The sequence below is a fragment of the Cyprinus carpio genome, chromosome B7, assembly GCF_018340385.1.
Source record: "Cyprinus carpio isolate SPL01 chromosome B7, ASM1834038v1, whole genome shotgun sequence".
Taxonomy (NCBI): domain Eukaryota; kingdom Metazoa; phylum Chordata; class Actinopteri; order Cypriniformes; family Cyprinidae; genus Cyprinus; species Cyprinus carpio.
The window spans coordinates 18,277,975-18,296,673 of record NC_056603.1 but is presented as its reverse complement, the minus strand read 5'-3'; the positions used below and the strand labels follow the sequence as shown (position 1 = coordinate 18,296,673).

At 35.3% G+C, this 18,699-nt stretch overlaps 1 protein-coding gene across 1 annotated transcript in view; it reads left to right on the top strand.

Moving 5' to 3' along the window:
• LOC109067373 (immunoglobulin superfamily DCC subclass member 4-like) overlaps positions 1–18,699 on the top strand; it is an 80,566-nt gene that overhangs the window by 26,878 nt on the left and 34,989 nt on the right. The window contains exon 3 of the mRNA XM_042727666.1: positions 5,166–5,325. Within this exon, the coding sequence (XP_042583600.1) occupies positions 5,166–5,325 (160 nt within the window). The remainder of the gene's footprint in view (positions 1–5,165; positions 5,326–18,699) is intronic.

Sequence of the window (18,699 nt, the reverse complement as noted above, 5' to 3'; positions counted from 1 at the left end):
TCAGCGCAGCGCAGTACAAGTCCAACTATGGTATGCTGACAATGTTGTGGCTCAACAATGATTTTATGTTATGGACATTTTAAGACTAATAATAAAATATGTTCGCAATGGATACAGGCCTATTTATGAAGTTGACTTTATTTGGTATCAGAACTAATGTGGTGGTAATTAGCCGAGGCTATTTTGTAATGTCATTAAAGCGTTTAAATTGGCAATCACATTTGATAATTAAAATCTGGCAAACAATTTTGCTCTAAATGGCTAAGATCTATAAATGGGTAAGCATGGTGTCCAGTAAGCGACCAACTATGGCAGCGATCCAATGTGTCCTTGTATTGAATCAAAGACGGCGTCGGCCGCGGAGCAGTTTAGTCCATGTCAATTTTTTTATTCGGCAAAACTTTTGACATTTTGCCTGACATGGCTATATTAAAAAAATTTGCCTCCCAAGACAACTCATTATGGAGCTGCTGGACCTTCTCAGACCTGCGCTTGCCAGGCTAACGCGGCGGAGTTTTGCTTTTAAGCTCTGAAGTCCAGCTGCTTGCAGCGCTAAGGTTTTTTTTGCTACAGGGAGCTTCATCGAGGTCGTCCACACTGTCACCAACGCCCTTCTGCGCCATGCCGGGGATTACATCTGGGGAATTCTGATTGTAAAGTACCTTACCATTAATATAAAAGTGTATTACATCATTTTTAGAAGTCATTAAACCCATGTCAAGAAGCGGCACAAGTGGCACAACGGGATAAGGAGGGTGGATGATTAGCGAGGGATACCCGGTTCGTCTATCCGTCACAACATATCGTGTGAACATATTACTGACAATTTGATAATTTAATTAATAGTCAAAATTTATGGATAACTTAAACTATGTTAAAATAAATGTTACTGGAATAATTTGAGGAATGTTTCATTTGCATAGAACGTGTTGTCTTTCTTAACGCCGTAATGCACCTTCGCGTGAAGTGGAAAATCGATTCCTGAGCAATCGATGCCAGCTGATTCAGCACCTTCACTTGGGACAGCGCCTTTGTAACGTCGAACGTAAGAGGCAGCGTGATAAGAAGCTTCCTAAGGGACACTTCGGGGAACACACTTAGGAACATAAACAACTTCGGTAAGATATATCTTTCGAGTCTTCTAACCGCACTAATAGTTAGCATTAACTTTGAATACAGCCAATAATCTTTCAAACTTTAGAGGCCAGCCAATGTTCAAGTTTTTGGTTTGTTTGTTTTGTGTTTAATTCTGCATCTGGAAAGCATCACATTCTAATTACTGTGTACACATATCTGATGAACATCTGATAAAATATTATATTATACACTTAAAAAGTGGCGTTGAGATGTATATTATATTGTATTAAGGGTTAGGGTTATCTTCTCTCTCCGTCACATTCCACTTTGTTGTCTTTGCTTGGCTGGATCTGAGTGCTGCTCTCATCTGGTTAGCACAAGGACTCGATTGTGCTTTTTGAAGAGTCTGAGGAGGGACAAAGAGATCAGACTTCAGCCCCTTTATCCCTTTACCTCCTTCTTTCTTTTTCTCTTTCTCTTTGTGTTTAATGCAGCCCACTAGACGATAAAGACCATTTCCTTTAGTCATTATGTATTTCACTGGCCATGACTTTGTCTTCCTTCATTATTTCTGTTCATTCAATTTTACTTTATTACTTTTATGTAGATAGTAATGATACCTGCCATCTCTGCTTTAGGAACTGATGGACATTGCAGTTTTAGTGTAAGAGAGAGCGTGTCATGTTGGTATTAGATGGAAATTAGAAACATGTTATCATTATTTATCATAAAGGGCAACAAAAGTAGTTCATGTTTTATTTAATTTTATTATAAGGTGATTTTTTTTGTGTTGGGAAACAGTTACTTCGCATGGTGGTGGGAAACTGTTATGTTGAAATGAAAATTAGAAGCTGAATTTAACATCATACAAATAATGTATTGCATAAATAACATCAATACCCTAGTGAAAAAGAATTATACTGTTTTTGTATAGGCTACTATACTACAAATGCATTTACATATTTATGTACTTAATAAAAAAATTAAAAAAAAATTAAATACCCTGCAGTTGTACTTTTGGTATACTAAACTGGTATACTTAAACTCTGCTAAATTGGAACAACTAATTTTGTACTGCAGACCTGCCAACCTGTAGGCATTTTGCGTAGCGGCTACGCATTTTGACCTCAAAGTACGATTCGTCACTCTAAACTACGCAAAAATATAGTGACAACATAAAAAGATGAAGAGTTCAACCAATCAGAGCGTTTTTTTGTTTGTTTGTTTTGCATTTAAATAATTTCTGCGTTTAATTTCTCTCCTAGTAGCCTATAGTTTACAGTTTCAGTTGTAAGCGGCTCGCGCTCGACCTGTCAGATGATTTGACAGAAAGGCTGCGTGTGAGGCTGACAGAGACGCGCTGTTTAATGTGTTTGAGATGTGCTGTTTTCCTTAATGCATAACTTACGTTTCACAGGTATATTCTCCATCTGTAAATGTGAAAAAAGCCATGGAAATATTTCCATTTTGCTGTCAGAAGTGCATGAGCTTTTGCTTTAGCGATTCTCCGCTAAACTCCACAGACTTCATTTAGAACGAGCGCCGCCGCGCGCATGCGCGCCAAACAGACAGCGCTGAATGAAATGGGAGCGCAATTACTAAAATATAAATTTTGCTGAAATATTTGTAGTTTGACAATAAATGTGACATATGTAGAATTTTAAACCTACAAGTAAGTGTATTTGTATGATAGCACTAGTGTAATGGGGTAATCAAAATAGCCTTTTTACTCAAAGTATGTGTTTTTTTATTATTATTATTATTATTATTATTATTATTATTATTATTATTATTATTATTATTATTATAATTTTTAGTTTAGTAACTTTAACTTCTGCTTTAAAAAGAATTTTTTTGTTTATATATATACATATATATATATATATATATATATATATATATATATATATATATATATATATATATATATATATATATATATAATGTTTATATATAAAAACTAAATAGCAAAAATTAACTAAACTGTTACGGTAAACAGTAAAAAACAGTAAACGGTAAAACTGTTTATCCCACCCACACTGATGATACTTTTCAAATTCCAAGGTTGGCAGGTCTGGTACTGAATACACTTTAAATTGTGTGAAGTAGCGCTGAGGTCCAACTGAAGATGTACTTGAGTATATTTGATTGTCCTAAAGTGGAACTATTGCAAGTATAGTTCAGGTACACTTTAAATATCTTGCATTTAAAGATTGATATTATTCAACGATCATACAGTCCTCATCAGTAGTGACATTAAAACACATTTTAGGCTTAGTATTAAGAAATGTGCATTGTTCACAAGTAGTACTTCAGATAAAGCTTAATTACAATTTTTACATTAGTACGTCTCAAGTGATAGCTATGTCAGTAAATATGTTAATAGATTAGAACTATACTTAGTATGAAATAAATGTATTTTAAATATATTATTTTTTACTAGGGTAATCATCATAAATGAACACTAAAAAGTCAAATAAGTAAGCGATACTATAGATATATACATATAAAGACAAAGACATTTCTTGAATATTTACTGTAAATCTTTGTCACAGTATTTTGAGAATGAACTAGACAGGGAGACAGTATTGGGATTGGAAACAGTCCAAACAGAGAGACCATTTCCTCCATTGAGAAATCAGTGCAGTGAAGGTCTCTACCAGGGGAGGGATGCGAGTACATGGTTTTGTAATTTACCCCGGTTATCTGTCATCTGCATGACTGGGATCCTCGGTGCTGCAGCATGTGGAGGTGAGCTGCTCTGAGGAATAGTGACTCACGGTAGCACTCACACACTTACAGTTATCATGATAGTTATCTTATTCATTATTACTCACTTGGTGGTGACAGTCGCGGGGGAAGGGACCCTCATTTAAACAGTTTTCAGTCCATATTCTACTTTTTTGTTGTTGTAAAGTGGCTTTTCCCCTCAGTGGCTGAATATTTCTCATTATTCCTGAATAGCTTTGTAATTTCAGATTCTCACACCTACACATAACCATGCTGCTGGTGTGTGCTCCAGTAAATCTCCCATGTTTTTTTTATTTTTTATTTTTTTTTGTAGCGTGTGTTTGCTTTAGAGCTCATGCTGTGTACAAGTCAAAAATATCTAGTGTTAATGTTTAACAGGTCTCAGCCGAGCAGAGCTGTTATGTACGCCGATGTGCTTCATGTGTGAGCTTGTTTAGCAACTTTGAGATTTGAACTGTCTGTCTATTGATGCCTGCTCCTCTGAGTGACCATAAATCAACTTCAGAGAAGCTTCAGTAGTCAGCAGTCTCTTGAAAATACATTGGTCCATTATAAATATTTGTATTGTTAATATGCTTGAATAAATCTAAATATTTTTATCGCTAAATTGTCTTATGAGTAAATGCATCTCATTTAAAACCAAAGCTGTATTTAAATTCATTATAAATCTGGGTAGATAACATTTAGTGTCAGTTTGATGCTACAGCATTTTGTTGACAATGTGGTTGTGAAGTTGAGATTATAGTAATTACACTTTAGATTAGATTACACTTTCCAATAAATTTGAATTAGTTAACATTAGGTAATGCATTTTGTATCATGAATTAACAATGAACAACTATTTTTGTTGCTTTTAAAAATATAGGTTAATGTTAATTTATAAATATACTATTGTTTATTGTTTATAATACACACAACTAATATTAATTTAAACATACAAATGATGCAAATTGAAATGTTAAAAACCTATTAAAGTATGTCTAAAACATGCAAACTGAACCTTGCTGTTAGCAAAATTTCTGGTTATATATTTGGTATTTGTATACTGAAGTACGTTTGTTCTTGTGTGTGTGTTGTTCAGTGTTCTGTGTTATGAGCAGTGTGAGTCTAGCAGATGTAGCAGATCAAAGTGAGAGTATTTTCAAAGCTTAGAGGCACCAGAGCAGAGGTCAGGGGCCCCGCTCACCTTCCTCTACTCCCACCTTGTGGATACATTGCTTGTGCTTATTCTGTGAAAAGTTATTGTGAAGCATTCACTGATTCTCTTTTTTGATTTCTGGTTGCTTTCTTGTTGTTTTCTTTCTTCCACACTCTCTTGCGTTCTCTGTCTTTCCCAGGCTTGTCCCGTTTTCTTCAGGATCCTGAACCTCAGGTTGTGCCAGTAGGTGGCACTGCCCGGTTTGAGTGCTATGTAGATGGCTGGCCCACCCCAAGTATCACCTGGGAGAAGGACCAGGCGCACCTACGTTCACACACAGAACCTCTAGAACCATCCAGGTAAGTTAACTTGGCACAGACTTTGGAATGTATGATTCCCTTTTTGACATACTTTATTCACATACAACATTGTTTACACAGAGCAAGTGTGAAGCTAGTCCAACATGGTCTGCACAATTATTTGAAAAATATAGATATTATTAATCTTACATACACTACTGTTTTAAGGTTTGGGGTCTGTTAGATTTTTTAAAAATGTTTTTGAAAGTTTCTTATGTTGTGTTTAATAAATACAAAATACAGTAACATTGAGAAATATTGGAAATATTATTACAATTTAAAATAACCGGTTTCTATTTGAATATATTCTATATTTAAGTTTTTCCTGTAATGGCAAAGCTGAATTTTCAGCAGCCAATACTCCAGTCTTCAGAGTCACACGATCCTTCAGAAATATGCTGATTTTGGTGCTTTTTACACATTTATTATGATCAGTGTTGAAAACTAGTCTTAATAAGTGAGTTCTAAGCAGTCTGATCCACATACCCTTACGAAAAAGAAGCTTTTTCAAGTGTGCTATTAGTATACTTCTTTTAAACTTCTTTTAAAAAATAGGAAAGTATGCTTTTAGTTTACTTTTTATGTACTTCTCAGAAATAGGCTTTATGTACTCGTCAGAAATATACTTAAAATAACATATAAGTATACTTGACTTATACTTACAAAAAGTCTAAATATATTTGAGCTATACTTGTGCTCCTAGAATCCGTGTTTTCATTGTTATACGGTAGAGGGCGCTAGTACACGTCTTCTGTACAGAATTTCCAAAATAACACAAGTGAAGAAGAAAAAGAAACAACAGATACTAACACATGTAATCTAACGCAATCATCTGACATGAAACAGCATCAAAACTGTAACGTTATTGAATAAAATGTCTACCGATGAAGAGATAATAATTACAGTCAAGCTTTGAGGTGTTGATTGACTCCATCTTCATTTTTATTATCATTCTGAATCCAATTAATAGTCTTTTTTTCAGCTTTTTGTTCAAAATGTTATTTCTTTATTTTTTTATGAAACTTACGCACGTTAAAGTGTATAAAAAAAGAATGTATGAAGTTAGAATAAAATGTGACCCGTCACGGAAACCAGTGACACAAGTCGGCAGCACAACTTTCGAGCCGATTTGTGATTTTCGTTTTTTTGCAGAATCTGTTAGTTGAGATCACGAAGAAGCTTCTCCGTGTTTGAGATAGCAGTATTGGTATATTTAAAAGCGTACATTTTGAGGTTGAAATCGGCTTGTTTTTCTGAGATTCTAGCACGCAGTAGGGGCGTGTCATTGTCTTGAGTGTATTTCCATACTGGATAAGCCGGCTTTTGTTTCTTTTGTTATTGCCCCCGCCCTCCAAGGGAAGCGTGGCTAATTATTATGCAGCGCTCTGGCCGGCGAAAATGTTTTGAAATACTTCTTCGACAAGCCGGATGCTTATGAACAAGCGCTCACTGATTCTGAAGACGATCTGAGCGACGATGAAAGCGGAAAAAGAGTGGCAGGACATGCGAATTATTGGACATTTAGAGGCAAACAGACGCACAGTGCAAACTTCGGAGATGGTAACATCCACAAAGAAGACCCCGACAAAGAGAAAGTGTGCCCGAACGACTTATTTCATTGGAGGCAACGAGATCTGCAAGAATACTTTTCTGTTTCTTATGGGGTGAGTTTCCATAAACATCAAAGTTTGTCGTTTTGTGTTAAACATTAAAAATGATGGCCAGATTTTAAAGGAGTGTCTTACAACGTTATCTACAATGTACAAGTTCAAATAGAGTTTTGACAAAAAAGGTTTTATAAAAAGATAAACCTCACATATTTCAGCCTCTAAATCATTTTTATAAAAGTCAAAAAAGATAAATTACTGACATTTTACAATGCACATTATCCTTTATTATTATTAATAGTATGCGGTCGGATTTTTCCCGTTTGCGTCTGTCGTTGTTATGCAAACATGCAGCTTTACAGGGGGTATGGCTTATCTAAATGAGATGTAAATGAGCCCTATTGTCACTCCCAGCAGGTGAGAACAGGTGAGAACTGCACAATCTTAAGGCCATTTTCTCCCTTTTGAGCTTTTTTGAGTGCCTACCTTCAAATGGCCATAACTTCTCCAAATATGATCAGATTTCCATGTGTTACACATCGTTGAAAAGCTTGGAGACTACACTTTCAGAATATGCGAATAACTCAAAATGCCCCAGAACCGACTTGTGTCCCTACTTTCCGTGATTGGTCACAAATGTTTTTGTTTACAAGCAGATACCCTGTTCTTTCTTTGGATGTTTTGTATGTTCAGATATTCATAGAACAAAATATATACAAATTAAAATCTAAATAGGGACATAGTAGTATACTTAAAGTATAATGTAAAGTTCACTTAAAGAAAACTTATGAGTACACTTGCAGTATAAAACTACTAAACTAGTAGTTTACTGAGACTACTATACTTCAGAGTGTAACAAAATATTTAATAAGTAAACTATCAGTATACCTATAAGTTCACTTTTAGTATAATTGCAGTACAAACTACAAACATAGAGGTAAACTAGTTGTGTAATCAAAGTTTTCTACTGTTATACTTAAAGTATACTTAAAAGTATACTTTTATATACTAGAAAGTGGGCCAATTTAGGCCCAAGGAGTATTAAAACAGTACACTTACAAGTATAGTACTAGAACACAGATATTTGAATACTTGCTACATAAAGTATACTTAATAAAATAAACTTAAACTTACAAACAATAGTAGTTACAGGTTTTTTTTTTATTCGATTATGCTGTTTTTCATAGTTTTTTCTATGTAAACATGGATGCGGTTGACTGTTGCGCTCGCGTCTCATGCCTAAAACTGCATTCTAAAAATGCTCAAGTTAAAAGAAGTTAAATTCCCATCTTCTTGCATTTCCCTAGTCCACTTCTAACTTTTGGTAATATTTCTATTCAAAATCACGATTCCTCGATTTCTAAAAAATAAAATCGTGGCAAAAAATTTAATATGAATTAGGCCTAATCAATAAAATCAGAAAAATCACCCAGGCCTAATTTCAATGTAAATTCCATTTTTAAATTATATTGTTAATCTAAATCAGGGGTCAGCCACCTACGGCAAGCATAACAGTGGCATGCAGAGGGGTAATCGCTGGCACGCGAGCAATAGGGAAAACTGCATACTGACGTACATTCTGAGGTAATAACTTCTCATAGTCACACAGCCTGTTAGGAGCTATAAATACTATTAAAGTGTGAGAATTAACTTGTGCTAGTTTACAGATGTGCGCACAACCGCTGCACATACTAGGCACTTCAGATCAAAGCCTCAGTGGTCTAACACCACTCGTCAATGTCAAATCAACTGAGATGGCCAATCAAATCAAAGTAGGTGGGATTTACTCTTCACAGAAGCAGAACGCAAAGCATCAGTTTAATGTTAAAGAGAGCGAGGTAAGATGAAGCTGCAAACCATTTAATAAAACCATTTAATAAAACCATTTAGTTACTTAACAGCGATTCTACCCCCCTCCTTGCTGAAAAATATAATGTAGCGATTCAGCATCGGTTAATAAAAGTAGCGTGGCAGCGCTGACAACAAGTTTATGAGCATCTGAATGTTATTTTTTGCACAGCGGATCTCAGATCTCTGTGTGGCAGTGGTGTGTGTGTGCATGCGCGCATCAATTAAAGCAGTGCATTAATACATAACAGTGATTAAACTGAACGGTTTTAATGCATTGGCATTGTCTCACACACACACTCACACACACACAGACAGTGATGTTCAGTATGGTCACACTGTATATCTATTATTCAAGAAACTTTTAAAAAACACTATGAAAAAATCTTCAGAAACTATTTGCATGAAAATCATATATGCCTATTGTTTTTTTAATAGTATCATAAAAAAATAATAAATTAATAAAAAAAAAATATAATAAAATGTTAAGAAGAGAAAATTACAAAACAGGCACGTGCACAGGTAGGGCTCAACCTGTGCAGAGCACATGCCCTTTTTTTGCCCTTACACTCCGAAGTGGCCCTTTTTTTGGTGTTTTTTTTTTTTTTTTTTTTGATAAAATGCTATTGGTCACCCTTTACGTCTGTCTGTCTGTTTTACAAATATTTAGCAAATGAAAGTTCTTAAAACGAGCTTGTGTAAATCTTATTCGATCCTCAAGCTGTCAGTAAACTGATAACTCCGCCCCCTCTATATTCATTGAATCAACTGAAGTTCCAAAGCAGCCGCACAGTAGACAACAACTGAGCTGAACAAAGTTTTGCGAAGGGTAAATAAATATCTTGTTGTTTGAATAAGTACTACTAAACACTATGTCTATAAAGGCTCATATTTTATTTAGTTGATGTCTGACTGACTCACTGACTGAGACATGTGGGACGTCGCCTGAGAGAGAGGGCTAGCATTTGCCATCTAGTCATAGCCAAATACATAGCCAACACTTAAATAGCCTGTGCATACAGTAGCATTTCATCTTTTATAAAATGCGATTTTGGCCAAATGCATTTTACCACAGGAAAAACTGAGCGTTCCGTCTATATAGCTACAAAAACTAGTTTGTAACCTGTAGATGAAAATGTAATGTGAGGCGCCGTCGCGCGTTTTAATGACGGACAAAAAAACAAAATTCACATTTGCACACATTCGCTGGTCAAAAACTATATATTGATAAGTAATACAACAACATATATTTTGTTTTTACCATCGGAAAATCATAACAGGTGCGCCCCCGCGCTGTTTCGTACTGGAACTTACACAAAGCGACGAGTGATCCTCGTCACCTAGATAACATATATAAGAAATTTCTTCTTTGAAATGATTGCTGATACCCTTAATTTATTAACATTTAGGCTAATCATGTTATGGTATACTCTCCGCTCGTCCTCACATGTATAAAATGTAGTAAAACATGGTTTTACTACAGTAATGTAGTAGTAACTAAAAAAAAATACAGAAGATCACTGTGAAATCTTTATATTTTATCATGCAGAATGTAATTCATGATTCATTCCAAGGCTTCATTTATTTGATCCAAAATACAGCAAAAACAGTAATATTGTGTAATATTTTTACAATTTTAAAAAATCTGTTTTCTATTTGAATATATTTTAAAATGTAATTTATTTTTTGATCAAAGCTGAATTTTCAGCATCATTACTCCAGTGTCACGTGATCCTTCAGAAATGCTTTTCACTGCAACTGTACTTTTCACACTATTTTTTATTTATTTTTTCATTGCTGGCTTATTTTAGGGAAAGTGTAGTGAATAAGAAACCTTCAAGAGACCAACATCCCTGATCCACCACAGTATCAAATTTTTGCCAGGTAGGCGGATGTTATATGTTGGATATGTTATAGTAATGGTATGGTTATAGTTTCTTATAATCTGGAATTTGAGTTGGACATAATTACTTAAATTATATTTCAAAAAAGTTTGTCAAAAATACTTGACTCATTGCTCACCTTCCCCTCTTCTCAATGTCATTCATAATCATGTTAACCAAATAATACAAATTATCTTATAAAACCAAACAGAATAGCTAAAAAAGAGAATATATATGGGAGAGGGACATCCAAGTGGATCACAGTGAAGTCATAAACATCTTCAAGCACATGGCTCACAGAAGGTTGCTGTTGTAATTAGGTTTAAAGAAGCCCTTAAAACCCTGTTTATCTATATTATCTAATTATGTAATATTATTATTATGGTTGTTATTAATCGTGAATAAATCTAAAGCTTTGAGACTATGATAATGAATGTGTTAATGAATTTGTCATGAAGATGTGACCATTTCTTCCTTTTTCCTTTATGCAGGCTTACTAAATAATCTTGATATAAAAAAAAGGGAGGGGGGTGCCCCTTTTTCAGTTTCAGCACATGCCCCTCAAAAGGTCTGTCAGAAAGATTAAATAATACAGAATGCATTAAAGGGTGGGGGGGCACAGTTGTTAACCAGAAAGATTAAAAATGGCAAGTCATGGCGAAAAGGTTGCCGACCCCGGATCTAAATTTATAATCATTATTATATCATAAAAATGTCATGCATGCAGCCCTATCTTAAAATAAATAATTACTGCACAACACACAATTACCAGTTAGTTTTGTAGTACTGTAATTGAAAGGTATTACTGATATAAGAATTCCCAGATCTTGTCGGAATCATTGAAACTCTATCTGTCCTAACAGATAATGGCCTGCGGTCAAGTTAGAAGCTGCCCGGCAGCTCCTCCAATTATATGTCTTGTCTAGAGAATACTTGTGGTGTGCCTAGTGGTGGAAACTCATTATACATAGTGTCTATGAGTGTAGCTCTGTAGTGTGTCTCCTGAAGGGAACATAATGTTGCTTCAGTTGACCACCTCTGCTGATGACGTAGTAAATGAATGGTATATTTTACACAAATTACATTTTTGTTAAAAAAAATCACATTGGTACTGTTTTCACAGCAAATGTATTTTTATTTGTTACAGCATCTTTTAGACTAATATCAAAATATCACTATGAATACATTTATATGATTGAATATCAATGTATGCATTTCCTCTAGATCAGGGTTCCTCAAATCTTGCCCTGGAGGGCCAGTGCGCTGCATAGTTTAGCTCCAACCCTGATCGAACTCACCTACCTGTGATTTTCTAATGATCCTGAAGGCAATGATTAGCATGCTCAGGTGTGTTTGATTAGGGTTAGAGCTAAACTCTACAGGAAAGTGGATCTTGTGGGCCAGATTTGAGAATCCCTGATCTAGATCAGTGCTTCCCAAACCTGTCCTGGAGGACCCCCTGCCCTGCACATTTTGTATGTCTCCCCAATCAGACACACCCAATTTAGTTCTTGCGGTCTCTACTAACGAGCTGATGAGTGGAATCAGTTGTGTTAGATAAAGGAGACATACACAAGTTGCAGAGCACTGATCTAGCTATTCTTTCATTTAAATTTATTTATATACTTTATTCATTCATTTTAATACATTTGACTATCATTTTATGGAACTCAGCTTAATGGTTAATAAAATAATCTATTGAATAAATATTTGGTATACCTATAGATTTTCAACTCATTTGATTATTTTGTGTGCTTGAAAAGAAATCAAATTACAAATTGTTTGAAACAAGCTAGCCAAACACAGTGAATTCATGTTACAGTATTGCCAGTTCATCTCACAGGGCAAGCACAGTTGTTTACCATTTTCCAAGTGTGTGTATAGTACAGTAGCTTTTGCAATTTGTCGGTATAGAGCAGGAGAGACTGCATATGACAGGAGCCAATCAATGACTCTTGTGTATAAGAGGCCCATCAAAGAGGTGGGCATCACAGGGAGGGAGGCAGAGGGCAGGGAACTGTTGCAACAAGTGAAGTCCAAGTCATCGGTTTAAAGTGTGTCATGTCATGTGATAAACAGAAGGCTTACTATAGCAGAGGCTACCACATTTTTGTAACTCACTCACCCAACCTGAAAAGGTCAGCTACAGAATCCGTAAGAAATCTGAAAGGTTTTTTTTTGGCTTGCTATTCGGCACAGTAATCTTGTGAAGTAACAAAACCTTGTTATGGTGTTAAATCTTTGATCACACTTTTGATAACACATTTACATGGATTATGGATTTGCTAAAAATTTGTTAGCTTTGTTAGAAAGAATGGTTTTCCTTCAGTCGTTAAACCAAATGATCTTATTCCATGTCACAGAAATCTTATGTTTTGAAATGGTAAAAAAAAAAAAAAAATAGCTGAACTGATTGACTACTGATTGTTATCTGTTAAAATTCAGAATCAAAACATGTCATGCTTTAGAAAGCTGGTGAGATTTCTCTATGTACTGGATTTATTGTTTTTATTCTCAGTCTCTTTGTTGATTCTCCGTTTTTCTCTCTTGTACAACCATATGCTTGAACTTGAAACTTGTCTTATAATAAGAACATACATCTCTTTCTCTCACTCCCACATACACATAAGCACGCACATAAAACACTTGCACATAGAGAGATATAGGTGTTTAGCATAAAGCACATATACTGTATGACTTTAGCACATATCATAGACTTTTTTAGACACTGAGAATGGACATGATTATGTTCTCCAAAGCACCTGATCAGTGTTATATCCCATTCTTTTATCCTTGGGAAGCATTGCTTTTTAAAATCTATCGTTTACCGCTTTTCCACCGGGGCTGGTGCTGGAGCCAGGGCCCAATTGGGAGCTTCCACAACAGACCACAGTTTGAAAGGGGTCTTTTTTAAATGCCATCAGATGTTAGGTAAATTAACAACATTAACACAGTGATTAAATATGTCAGTTCAGCAGTGGTCGGCAAGAGATAACAAGTGATTCCGGCCACGAGTTTGGTGATGCAGAGGGTTCTGCTCCCTGCCAGTGAAAATGCAAGCTGGTTCTGAACAAGTGCCACTCTTGGTCGAGCACCAGCTCCAACCCCAGTGGAAAAGCTGTATTTGATGTCTTTTGCCACATGCCACATATCTAGCCACATAATATTATTATATTACTCATTAATTGTATCTGTTTTGCTTTGTATATGAATGTTATTCATCAAAGGTTGTACTTACAGCTTTTGTAAAAAAAAAAATAGTACAGGTTTTTTAAGGGCAGGCTTGATATTTTGAAGAGTTAAAGGGTTAGTTCCCCCAAAAATAAAAATTAGCTTGTGTTTTACTCACCCTCGAGGCATCATAGGTGTATTTTTTGACTTGTGGACTGTTCATCTGCAACACCCACCCACTGCAATGATATAGCTTGGAATACCCAGGATGATTTTTCATATAACTCCGACTGGATTCGTCTGAAAGAAGAAAGTCATATACACCTAGGATGCTTCTAGGGTAAGTAAACACAAGCTAATTTTAATTTTTGGGTGAACTAACCCTTTAATGCTTAGGAAAATGTGTAAAGCGAAAAGGAATTTTATGAAAATGTCTCCTGATTGCATCATTTAGAGATTTCATCATCCACTGTCAATTTCTGTTGAGGAATCCACTGAGAAATATTTATCTGCATATGACAGCAACTGTCCAATGATGTACATCAAATGTCATCCAATTGAGTTTTGAGTTACATTTTTTTTTTTTTTTTGCCTTTTTGTTTTTATTGGATGAGATAATGGATGATGGACAGGAAAGCAAAGATAGAGAGGAAACTGGATTGAGACATGACCCAAGCCGAACTTGAACCAAGCTCCCTACAAACACTAGCCTCTTTGCCATTGCTTCAACCAAATATAGATCTCTGAAGTCCGCTGGGGGAGTTGCCTAATCAATAATTAGAAGACTTTCAACCAACTTACCCAACCTATTCTAACTAACTCACTAGGGGGGTGGACCTTCATGATTTTATCCAGTCAGGTAAAGTGGTTTATAAACACACACTGATTGGGAAACACTCTTTTTGTTCCGCAGAGACTCATCATAAAAGCAAAAAAATTACAGTACACTACTGTTCCAAAATACTTTTTTTTCGATCAAAAGTGATAAAAAAAAGACTATCTTTACAAAAGATTTTTATTTAAAATAAAAAATTTTTAACCTTCTGTTCATCAGTGAATCCTAAAAAACTATTAGGGTTTCTACAAAAATATTAATAAGAATTGCTGTTTTCAATATTGATAATAACACCAAATCTGCATATTAGAATGATCTGCGAATATTCCTGCAATACTGAAGACTGGAGTAATGGTTGCTGAAAATTCAGCTTTGCCATCACAGGAATAAATTACATTTTAAAATATATTCAAATAGAAAAATTATTTTAAATTGTAATAATATTTTACAATATTACTTTTTAATCGGATCAAATAAATGCAGCCATGGTGGGCTTTAGAGACTTCTTTCACCAACTTTTAAAATCTTACTAACCACAAATTTTTGAACGGTAGTGTATTTAAACTTTGAATTAAATAATCGTTTACATTCTATTGGAGATTTTGAATGACTGTCTTTGCCACTATTTTGCAGACCGCTAGCCAGATGTGTTTACCCTTACCAATCTGTTTACCATCTGTTTATCTGCTCATATTTTAGATATGAGCTTGTGAATTAAGGTTGTATGCACAACAGAGGTAGTAGAGGTTCTATTAGTCTTGAGAAATTTGTAACTGCGTCTTCACATGAAGTCTCTGACCTCTTACAGTGCTTTTGTCTCAAGCCGTTTGGTATTACAAATGAGATCCAGCTTAAAAAGCGAGACAGATTGTTGGAAAACGTGCCTCCGAGATTATTCCCTGTCTGCTTTGGATGCTTCCTTTTGTGGCCATAAAAAGTGTCTTTTGTATTCACAGCCCCTCTCCATATTAATGAGAACACGCTTGCACATTAGCCGTGCATTAATACACGCTGTCGTGTTCTGGCGGCTGCTGCAGTCACTCTCTCATTTACATCCCGAGCGCAGCTGAGGCGGTGCCGTGACGCTGGAGGTATAGCTCTGGTTTGGATGTGTCCTCAGCTGAACTCTCTCAGCACCAATGAATTTTACAATAGTGAGTCACACGCACCCGATTTCAACCCGCTCGCACTCACAGGTGGATGAATTCTCCCAACCTTGGTCTTTTTGGCCTTTCTGCTGGAGTGTCTTGCTCTTGGGGATGAGTCTACAAGATTAATGGTGTATAGTATTGGTCCTGAATGAAAAGGGGATTTGAAAGCGGTCTCTAGGGAGAGAGATGACTATGGAATGAATATTAGTGCAACCTGACCTCGCCACCACAAACACAGAGAGAAAGAGCAAGTGAAAGAGAAGAATTGACTTTTGAAGATACAAGCTGCCATATTAGTTTGTGTTCCTACATCTGTAGACTAGACTGTCATCTCTGCTTCTTTTCTCTGCCATTTTTCACTCCCCCGCTATGTTATTTCTGCAGTATAGTTTGTGTCTGTGTATAGTGCCTCTTTATATGTTGCTCTAAGCTGTAAAGCGCTTTGTGCCAGAATGTATAGCAGACTGCTAGCCTCCTAAGGCTTACAGTTTTTTAAATTGGTTTGGTACTATTTTCATAAGTAAGGTGTACATTTTCAAAACTCTTAGTACAAAACTTTAAACTGATCACACTTTTAATACCACTAGTCATTCTTTCAAAACCTGATCTCATGATTTCATTGTAGTTGCACATATTTTCATTCCACATAATCATTGTTTCAGAACACAAGATCATTGTGATATGTATTGCGAACGTTTGGTTTAATCACCAAAACACAACAGTAAGATCTTTTTTTCTACTTAATACTTTTAACAATCAGTTCATTCAGTAGCAAACAATACAAGGTACAGGTTTCAAATCACCCTCGGTGCTGCATGAATGTTACTGTACTGTAAAACTGTATACACACTAATGTTACACTAATGTTCAGACAAACTGACAAAAGCTATTGTAACAAACATTCGTAGGACGGAAAGAAGGAGGAGGGAACCGGCGAATATTTAAACAAAAACTTTAATAATAAAATACAGTTTTTCTCAGTTGCTTTGGTGCATTTCTCGAATCATCCTTAATATTTGCAAAGTAGTATGTGCACTTCTCAAAACAATTCGTACAAACAGCACCACAAAATGGATTAACTGCAGAAGTCTGTTACTTACTCAAAATCTTTAGTTCATCTCTCAAAAGTAAGTATTTATGTCAGTCAACATATCAGTGCCATCAGAATGAAAAGTCCTTGAGTCATTTTTCACAAACAAGATAGTCAAAATGCTTAGTCATGTTGTAAATATTACAGTGCACTCTGTTAGTATTACCTGCTGTAAAATATGCAACAGTTTAGATTAAAGGTACTGTATTGAAATCCAGAAAGCTGCACTTCTTATGTATGACATATATCCATTTTAGAAGTACAAATTTACACATTACTGTGAGGAATTTGTAGTGCACTCTGTCTACACCTCCTGATGTGCCAGTCAGTTGGCCCACGGATTCTCATACATCATAATGAATATCTTCCCTTGCAATGCAATGTGTAATTGGAGTCAAGTGAACCATCTCACAACTTCATATATGTGAATGAGGCTGGCTTCAACTTGATCAAAAGCAGAAGGTGTGGTCAAAATATCACTGGCCACTGAGCTACTGTTGATTTGCCAGGCCAACGGAGAGGAAATATCCATTGTCAGAATTTGTAACTCTTGTGTTGTCCTGTCTATATATGCTTTCCAATTGAAGGTTCATGAGATGCACCTTTGTGCAATTTCAGAGAACTGGTTTATCATTAGCTGATCTACATTCTCTTCATTAGTGAAAGTCAAGATTCACCTGCAAAATTCATGACAAATTTTAATAGAAATGTGTAGAAAATGTGCTTGACAGTTAAAGTTTTTCTCAGTCGCTTTGGTGCATTTCTCAAATCAGAAATGAAATTCTCAAAACTACTTGTACAACCTCCACATCATCTAGTCATTTATACACATCATAAAACCAGTTACTCATTTTTCTGAACAAGTTGCGATTGCTTTTGTACATTCATGCAATTGATTATGCACATTTATCTGCGGTTTCCTACATTATCAGTTGCTAATGTTATGTTGCTCAAAATGTATTATATAGTTTTCTGTGCAATAGTCTTACCTCTCAAAACATCTAGTCTTTAGTTCATCGTATAAGTCATTAAATGCAAAATGGTTCATCTAGTCGTCATAAACTGCCAAGCACATTTTTTCTTAAACATTATTTTTAGACTTTTTATAAATTTGGCATGAATTGTGCAAGTGAATCTTGACTAATGAAGAGAATGTAGATCAACCAATGATAAACCATTTTCCGAAATAGCTCAAAGGTTCATCTCATGAATCTTCAGTTGGAAAGCATACACTGCATAGACAGAGGACAACACAAGAGTTACAAATTCTGACAATGGACTTATTTTTTATTTTCATCTTTGTGCCCATATTACTTTTTCCTTTTCTATATCACAGTGACATTGTAAAGTGTTTTTTTTTTTATTTTGTAGTAAAAGTGTAACTGGGAATTCTATCCTGTCTCTTTCAATCATTATCCCACATACAGTAATGTGTAAATTTCTACTTTTGAAATGAAAATATAGCATTCATAAGCATATGGAATACTGTTCAATACAGTAACTGTCATCCAAAATGTTTCAATAGTTTACAGCAGGTAATACTAACAGAGAGCACTGTAATATTGACAACATGACTAAGCATTCTGACTATCTTGTTTGTGAACAATGACACAAGGACTTTTCATTCTGATGGCACTGATATGTTCATTGTCATAAATACTTGCTTTTGAGAGATGAACTAAAGATTCTGAGTAAGTTACAGGCTTTTGCGGGTAATCCATTGTGTGGTGCTGTTTGTACGAATTGTTTTGAGAAATGCACATACTTCTTTGCAAATATTAAGGATGAT